Below are 8,962 nucleotides of genomic sequence, written 5' to 3' on the forward strand. Positions count from 1 at the left end.
CGCCGAGAGCCGACAGGCTGGCCGCGCTGCAGGCCGAGGCCAAGCAGGTATGCCGCCGCTGGGCCGAGTGGGCCTGATTTCAGTTGTGATACCGTCAGCGCAATTACGCCCACCTAGTCCGTCAGGCAGGCTGGTTAAATGCCCGAATTTTTGGCCCACGCGGATCATGTGTGCCGGGCCATCGAATGTGCGATGACGCGCCAGCCAGACCGTCCTGCTGCCCTCTAGCTGACATGGCGAGACGCGCCGCATGCCGCTACGCTTAGAACGCGTCACCGGCTTTACCAATGCTGCCCACTGATCATGCAACCAACGGCGGCTAGGCCGCGGTGATCTCGCGGGCAATCGCTGCCCATATTCCGCCTATCATCTGCTGCGGCGAGACCTTCACCTGGCGTTACTTTTGAAAAAGGAATTTTTTAATCGCTTCGTGCCGTATACACAAGCACGCAGCGATCTAAGGCAGGTCTTTTGCTTCGCGATGAAGACGTACCGCAATGCGGCGCTTTTTGCCTGAGGCCCTCCAGCCGTGTCGTGTGATACGTGGTAACGTGTGACCAGTCGTCCCTCGGAGCCTGAGGCCCTTCAGCCGTGTCGTGTGATACGTGGTAGCGTGTGACCAGTCGTCGCTCGCGGCCTGACGCCCCGGCCGTGCTGCGGTCACCGTCAGGCGGTGCTGGCCGCCGACTCTCGGCAGCAGGCCATGAGCCGCGAGCTGAGCGGGCTTCAGAGCCAGGCCCAGCTGCTCAAGCTCAAGAGCCAGGAGGTGGACGACGTCTCGGAGGGTGGGTGTGCTTGTGAGGTGCGCAAATGCTTCACCCCTTGCAGTGCTCCAGAGCTCCATATGACAATGCTCCATCCCTCATCGTGCTTCAAATGGCGATGCTCCATCTCTCAGTGCTCTGATTGGCGATGCTCCATCCCTCATAGTGTCCCAGTACTCCAGATGGCAACGCTCCATCCCTCCTAGTGCTCCAGAGCTCCAGATGGCAACGCTCCATCCCTCCTAGTGCTCCAGAGCTCCAGATGGCAATGCTCCATCCCTCCTAGCGCTCCGGTGCTCCAGGAGGCAATGCTCCATCCGTTACAGTACTCCAGATGGCAATCCTCCGCCCCTCACAGTGCTCCGATGCTCCAGATGGCGATGCGTACCCGCGACGACGGCCGGCGCGCGCTGGACGAGGCGCACGCGCTGCGGGGTGAGCTGACCAAGCGGCAGCTGCTGCTGGAGCGTCAGCAGTCCAAAGTGAAGGCACAAGAGCAGCTGCTGGCCCAGGTCGGTAGACTGGATATCATCTGGCCGGTCGGGGCGAGGGGGGGGAGGTCTAGGCTGGCGAAGCGGGCTGTCTGTTTCGGTGTGTGGCGAGTGATGTGGTGGGAGTAGTGCATGCTATGGTGCTGCAGCTATGCCAGTAAGCAGCCCTATTTTGGCTATCTGGAAGCATTGCGAATGAGGTTTGAGGCGTGCTGTCTCCTGCCAACGTGTAATTGTTAGCGTTGTGCCCCTGCACTGGCCGTATACCATGTAGAGCCCGTAAAAGACGAGGCGGGGTAATGGACAGAAGACTGGCTCAGCTCGTTTAGTGTGCATTCCTTCGGCCGCATCTTGAGCTGCAAGCTCAGACTTGATTTCCCACCGCATTTCATATATGGACACTGCATATTACGTTGAACCATATCAGTGCCGAACAGAACGCCAGTGTATCAGGTACCAACAAGGGTGCGACCTGGCAGCCCCTCTCTCAATTCACTAAGCTGTCGCACCCAAGTTGCTGCGAACGCCGTGCCCAGGCCGCTGACCACTGCTGCGACTGATGCCCAGGAGCGGATGCGGCTGATCCAGGAGCGCCAGGCGCGACCCTCGCGCGCCCGGCCCGGTCCCGGCCCCGGCCCCGGCCCCGCCTCTGGGGCCGGTCTCAGCGTACCGGTCGGAGGTGCCGAGAGGACGCTGGGAGACGGCGCACCCGGCTCAGAGGTACGACCGCGGGCGGCGATGTTGCGGTCACCGGGGCTGCGACCAGACCAGTGTTCGTGGTGTGCCGCGAACCCGGTCTTGTACGGTTAGTTGCGCGTCTTCTACGAGCGCGTGGTATTCTTCTTTTATTGCTTTTTCGTGGCAGTTTTTATCAGACGCGCCCGCCCGAGTGTGGGACATTTTACGGCATTTACTGCCGTGGTACTCACGTAGCGTGCCTTCTGCTGAACTGACCCCATTCGGGTCATCGGCCAGACCACTGCGTACCTTTACTCCGCACCTGGGAGGGACGGCCGCTTCGTCTCCGCTCGTGTCTCTGAGCGCAGGGGGTTCCTGTGTTGCAGGTTGTGTCGGTGGACCCGACCGTGCTTCTGTGGAAGCTGCGGGCGGACGAAGACCGGGAGTTCCTAGATCGGGAGGCCGCCTTCATCAAACAGCTGACTTCCAGCAGCTGAGACCAGACCTCGAGCAACAGCTGGCACCCGTTTTCAGACTGCCGCTCTCCCGGATGGGGGGACCGCCTGCTTCCATTGTCTCGCCTCTGGTTCTTGATACAAGCCTGCTGTCAACTCGATGCTCCCACCCACCATAGACTAGGAGATGGCCTTCGACCAACAGCACTATTCGGGCGGTGCGTCACAACCGTGCTCGTACCGGCACGCGGCCATCGGCCATTGCTATCGGGCTCCATGACCGTTGTACAGGGCCGCGGATTCTGTGGTCGGTGGGACGTGTGATAGTTTAGTGGGACGGTGATGCGTCAGCATTGGGGCTGCCCCTCCAGCAACTGTTGAGGGCTATCTGACTCTCTCCGCCGGTGTTCCCCGTGCAATGTCTGCATGTGATAGACAAGTACACGAGGATCAGTTTTCATTTGCGGGCCTCTTCCACCCGGCCAACGATCACTGCCACACGAGTGACTGGGTGGAGAAAATTGCATGTGTCGGTGTTCGCTACAAAATAGAGTCTGTGGTTGTGCACCACGTGCCCGGTTCGCGATGCACGACGAAGAAAGGGCCTTGCCGATGGCCCCGGCACTCTTGCGGAACTCGAACCCCGTACCAGACGCGTTAACCACTAGACTACAGACACCCCGGCGGTCCGCTGTACGAGCTAATGTGCCAAACGGGCATACCAGGCAGCTAATTCTCCTTTTAAGTCTACTCCCTGCGCCTCTGGCGGGAAATCGTGACAAGGAGCCGGGGCCGAAGAGGCGCCGGTGGCATCACCTGGCGTACGGACAACCAGATGACGTCACGGACGACCGTGCCCTCCAGTCCATCCGTCGCACCGAGGCAGTCAAAAGCCCTCGTCAATGCCACACAGGCGCTCAGCTATGTATCGCACCACACACCACCACGTGAACCGGCACCAGCGGTCTCTGAGCACACCATCGAAATGCTGCAAATCTGCACCGGTCGCGGCGGTGGCCCCATCGCCCAGCGCACACCCGGTTGGGCGACGCCGCACAGGTCTGACTCATAGCACCAGCTACGCCAAAAGACTATGTGAAATTCGCGCACCTGAGAACAGGGCATACGTGCCATATGCGTCATGGGATTACTCCGGTAAACGAGGTAGTGGCCAACGCTATTTGCCCGCGACAAGCTCCAAAAAACGAGACGGTGCAGCGGCAGTTTCGTGACCACCGCACCCCGCTGTAACGCGCGACTAGCACGCCAAGCATTTGATGCTACGCTTGTCGCACAAACAAGTGCGACGCGGAAGACGCGAGTTTGCAACTCCAGCTATCACGGATAACTCAGGCGCACTGTTGACTCGTCAGTTACATTTCTTTTAACCCCTGGGACGAGCCAAAAACGCATCTTGCCATTCGCAGCAGCAACTGTGAGCTTCTGCCTCGCGGGGACAAGCCGCCCAAGCGGACGTAATACAACTTTCTGCGTCACTCAAACGAGACCTTGGCAGATACTCGTGCACAGAAACCATACAACTTTTCACAGGTCTGCTGGGATAGACCACCACCGCGTATTTAACACGCTTTTCATCCGCCCGGCCCACCCACTAACCATTAACGCAACTAGAAACGGATTTGATTCACATTCGGTCATAATAAATGGGCTCAAAGACACTAGTCTCCACCACGAAGGCAAGAGTGTCGCTACTATCGGTAGCGCACCAGTGTGTAACGGCGACGGCCGCACGTCCCCCTGTTACTCGCCACGCCGTCGGATGAGACCAGACACCACATCGCCATCGTATTCCATGGACGTTAGCTGTGCGCGGCAGCACCTGCGCCAGGCCCTACTGGTACTGCTTAATGAACTTCTGGTGGAACTCCTGCATGCGGGCTAGCATCTCCTTCAGCAGAGGAGTCTGCGGGAGGATGGTGGTCCTGCAAACGATAGAGGACTGAATTCACTGGCCAGTAGGGACCGCGACCAGCAGGGGCACTCCGACCCGCGGCGGACACTGGGCAGTGCCACCACTCACGGTTAGCCGGCTGGCTGGTGTTCCCCAGCGGCCACGCTGCTTTCAAAGCCTTTCGCTAAAGTAGCAAAACTAATGCAATATGACTCATCCCCCTCCGCGAACGGACATGCACGTAGCACGCTAAGGGCAGTCAATGATCGTGCAAATGGACCTTCGGCACCTATAAAAGATATTCCAAAGTCAACCCTTATGCATTCTCCGCCCCATACTTGCCTCGCGAACTCAGCGGCCCTCGCCAAGCCTCCTAAATGAGCTCAAGTATGTACAACTGTCGGTCTGTTTGATCCCACTAGCGCCCCGGCGATGGGTCCTGTCGCCCGGCCGACGTTCTCGCGCCCGTCAGCATAAACCAGCGTCACTCGTCACTAGAGTGGCGGGTGCCGGGCCGCTGTCTAAAGCCGAACTCGGGCACCACCTCCTCGCCAAACCCACCCTCACCTGAAGCGGTAGGCGCCGGGCCGCTGTCTAAAGCCAGACTCGGGCACCACCTCCTCGTCGCCCACCCTCACCTGAAGTGGTAGGTGCCCGGCCGCTGCCCAAAGCCAGAGCCAGGCACCACGCAGATGCCCGTGTTCTCTAGCAGTTGGAAAGTAGTAAGAACAGTCCGTCCGGCGCCTGGCCAGCCTCGCCCTTCGCCGCCTCCACCGCCCCTTCTCGGGCAGCTCCAGCTGCCGGCCAAGGACGGGCTCGTCATGCAGTCGAGTTCAAACACGGACAGGACAACAGCGATACCGGCAGTGTGGGCATTACAGGGTACCCTTTAGGTGCCAAAATCAGCCACAAAAACGTCGTAACGCACACCTCCCTGAACGCCCGGGTCTTAAACTTCTTTTAAAAATTGATTCGCTGCACCATGTCAAAGAGAACTGAAGCTCAACACACATCTCAACATTTTCCGGCGGTCTATTCCAGCCATCCAGTCGCCTCGGAACGCACACACACACACATACGTGCTCGGGACAGGTTCGCACAGCCCAGCGGGCACCGTTGACGGCTCACCTGCGGGAAGGCGTACATGGCGCCCTGCACCTGATTGCAGGTGAAGCCCTCCATGCGCTGTTGAAGGTGTCGGCGATGAGGGTGCCCGCTCCTTCAGGGAGCTGAGTACGTGCGGCGCTCCTTGTCGTAGAGCGCGTAGCTGGGCTCGCCCGGCCGCGCGGGTATCACCACACAGTCACATCACCGCCTGCCAAACACACCGGCAGTGGGCTGCTGTTCTGAGAACGCGCGGCGGACACAATAGTTCGCCGCGGGCGGGAATGCGCTAAAGCAGTGGCACTTTTGAGCTCAACAAATGTCGAAATGTGGTCATATTCATAAAACAAGGCAGTCGTGAAACCAGAACACTTACACCGCCTAATCACGACCTCGATAAATACTGCACAAAACGGGAGCGCGTTTTACGACTGGCACCACCAGGGTGCACCGCCACCAGTCCCGCGGAGACGCCCGACATGCTGGCGCCAGCCGACACAGTCGGCGACCAACGTGTTACTCACCTGGCCGTGGACCGTGGAGCACAGCTTGGCGGAAATCATCTTGAACAGCATGGCCTTGACTTTGGGATCGAAGTTGAGCAGCTCACAGTAGCCTCCGCGCAGGCCGCACTCGCCATGTAGCCTGCCGCACACAGTCCCGTTTGAGTGTTGACGTAACGGGAGAAACGCCTTCCGTGTCCTTATAAATCGGCAGGGAACATAAACGGCCGCTTGCTGGGATAGCACAGCCATCGTGAACCAGACACACCATCTGGGAAACACCCAGGAAACTGGTCAGCGATGGCGGCGGCTCGCACACTCGCGCGCAGTCGGCATGGTTTTTTGAGAGCGTTCTCGAAAGATAGAGCAATAACCCTGATCGTCAACCGCCTGTACCAGTCATGACGCGGCAATCGGGGCACCGAACAGACGGGAAACCAGGTGCGTCACGACTGAACGCGGGAGGACCAGAGATGGCCGCCCACTTGGCACCACTGGCCTTTGGAGCAGGACATGAAGGAAGCCAGCTCCATGGTGCTGTACGGCTCGCCCATTTCGGACAGAACCTTCTTGAACGAATGGAACTCCCGGTCGGCCGCGTACACATTGTGTTGGTACACCTGGGAAAGACGGCACCGACAGTCAACGACTTGCGAGACTGCCGCGTGTGGCTCATTAGGGCACACTTGTCACCTTCATAGCACCATCCATCCACCACCATCCATCCATCCATCCATCCACCATCACATCTGTATATATCCAGCTATGTCAGGCGCCTGCCATGCAGCAATATGCACACCAGACCGCGCCGAAGCCGACTGCAATGAGTCACGGCGTCGGTGGCAGAGATTCACACCGGTTTTCTCTTTCACCGCACAGCATACATACCAGCATGTCTGACCCGACCCGCCTCGACCCGACCGGTTTTCTTTTTCGCCGCACAGCATACATTACGAGCATATATGACCCGAACCCGACCCGACGACCCGACCCGACCCGACCCGACCCGACCTGATCCGATCCGATCTGAACCGGATGGACCAGACCAAATCTGACCAATCCAGGAAAGACTAGACTAGACCAGACCAGACCATACCAGACCATACCAGACTAGACCAGACCATACCATACCATACCATACCAGACCAGGCCGAACCGGACCCGAGCCCACCGCGCCACAGCCCACCTCGTCGGCCATGATGATGAGCCGTTCGTTGAAGGCGAAGCGGATGATGTCCTCGATGTTTTGACGGGTGAGCACGGAGCCGGTGGGGTTGCCCGGGTTGATGACCACCAGCAGGCGGGGCAGGCAGCTGGCGCGCGCCTCCTCCAGAGACCGCTTCAGCTCGTTCATGTCCAGCGCCCAGGCGCGCGGCTCGTCCAAGTAGTAGTTGATCTGAGCACAGGGAAGGTTGGGGGAGCGGAGGTGAGCATGGGAGGGTAAACTGGTCACACACAGAAGCATAGGGCTTCGCTAGTTCACAGACAATGTGGCGTGCACGTCACGTACCACATTGCATTGCATCGCACTGCATCGCATCGTATCATATCGTAGCAAGTGCCAAACATTCGTGATGCTTCTAAGATACTTACAGTGCTGTTAAACGCTCCGGCACCAACGCGCTTCGTTCGCCTTCAATTACCCTAGCATCCCGTAATACGCGGCCTCACGTTCAAAACGGCCCCGCTCCTCCGACGCAGCCGCGCCGACCGGCGCACTGGCTCTCGCTCGGCCCGCCTGCCGGTCGTTCGCGCCGCCCGACTGGCCCCACATGGCCAGCTCGTGACCCCGCTCAGCCGGCGGCCCACCTGGTGCATGCCGAATTCGGCGACGGTGGCCGAGTAGAGCGGGTACTGCGGGATGGGCACCATCACGCCTACCGCCCGGTCGCCGTCCGGCCGGTTCAGCAGCGCCATCACAGACTGCCGACATCGAGGTCAGAAGAGGGCATGACGTGAGAGGTGAGCACCACTGGCAGCCGGGGGCGGGGAGGCAGCGGCTTCAGTGGCACAGCCAGGGGCGGGGGGGGGGGGGGGGTGCGGCTGCTTCAGCGGCGCAGTAGGAGCGAAGGCGGCTGGGTTGGATTTGAAATAAAGTTGATGTGACAGTGACTTGGACGTGTACGGAGTTTGAAAATGACGAATGAATGGCCGTGAAGTACACATAGCTATTAACATGCGTCGACCAATCATCACACTTGAGTGTTGTGCTTGGTTGCACGAATACACGGACGTAGTAAAGCTGCACGTCAAGACATTAACAGTTGCAAAGACTAATTTTAAAACGATGGCGAATAAATCACCTGGAGCTGCCAGCTGCCACACAAAGCAGGCCAGCCGCACCATCGCACGGCGTTCGGCGAGCACTGGCAGACAGCGGTGAGCCTGCGCGATCAACGCGCCGCCACGTAGCACCGCTCACCTTAATGGCCTCGGACGCGCCGCCCGAGAGGATGATGTTGCTGTAGTCGCTGGGGATGCCGCCGTCGCGCTCCTCAATGTACTGCGCCACGTGGCGTCGGATTACCTCCACTCCGACGCTCTCGCTGTAGGCGCCCAGGCTGCCGCCGCCGCAGCCTGGCCATCGGCAGAGGTCAGGCCACACCGACACACACCGGCGGACCAGCTGTAGGCGCCCAGACTGCCGCCGCCGCAGCCTGGCCATCGGCACGGGTCAGGCGCCACCGACACACACCGGCAGACCAGCTGTAGGCGACCAGGCTGCCGCCGCCGCCGCCTGGCCACCGGCAGAGGTCAGGCGACACCGACACACACCGGCACCGTGTAGGCGCCCAGACTGCCTCCGCCGCAGCGCTGCATCGGCACGGGTCAGGCCACGCCGACACACCGGCGGACCAGCTGTAGGCGCCCAGACTGCCGCCGCCGCAGCCTGGCCACCGGCAGAGGTCAGCGACAACCGACACACGCCGGCGACCAGCTGTAGGCGCCCAGACTGCGCCGCCGCAGCCTGGCCATCGGCACGGGTCAGGCGACACCGACACACGCCGGCGGACCAGCTGTAGGCGCCCAGACTGCCGCCGCCCGCATCCGGCCG

At 60.3% G+C, this 8,962-nt stretch overlaps 1 protein-coding gene and 1 pseudogene across 1 annotated transcript in view; one reads left to right on the forward strand and one right to left on the reverse strand.

The window, feature by feature from the left end:
- Positions 1-2,438, forward strand: part of LOC119098979 (uncharacterized) — a 4,184-nt gene extending 1,746 nt beyond the window's left edge. The window contains exons 2-5 of the mRNA XM_037222029.1: positions 671-802; positions 1,139-1,276; positions 1,823-1,975; positions 2,320-2,438. Of these exons, the coding sequence (XP_037077924.1) occupies positions 671-802; positions 1,139-1,276; positions 1,823-1,975; positions 2,320-2,430 (534 nt within the window). The 3' untranslated portion in view covers positions 2,431-2,438. The remainder of the gene's footprint in view (positions 1-670; positions 803-1,138; positions 1,277-1,822; positions 1,976-2,319) is intronic.
- A 1,740-nt stretch (positions 2,439-4,178) lies between these two features.
- The window catches only part of LOC119098980 (alanine aminotransferase 2-like), a 7,242-nt pseudogene continuing 2,458 nt past the window's right edge, over positions 4,179-8,962 (reverse strand).

This window comes from Pollicipes pollicipes, unplaced genomic scaffold, assembly GCF_011947565.3.
Source record: "Pollicipes pollicipes isolate AB1234 unplaced genomic scaffold, Ppol_2.1 Scaffold_4740;HRSCAF=5597_pilon_pilon_pilon, whole genome shotgun sequence".
NCBI lineage: Eukaryota > Metazoa > Arthropoda > Thecostraca > Pollicipedomorpha > Pollicipedidae > Pollicipes > Pollicipes pollicipes.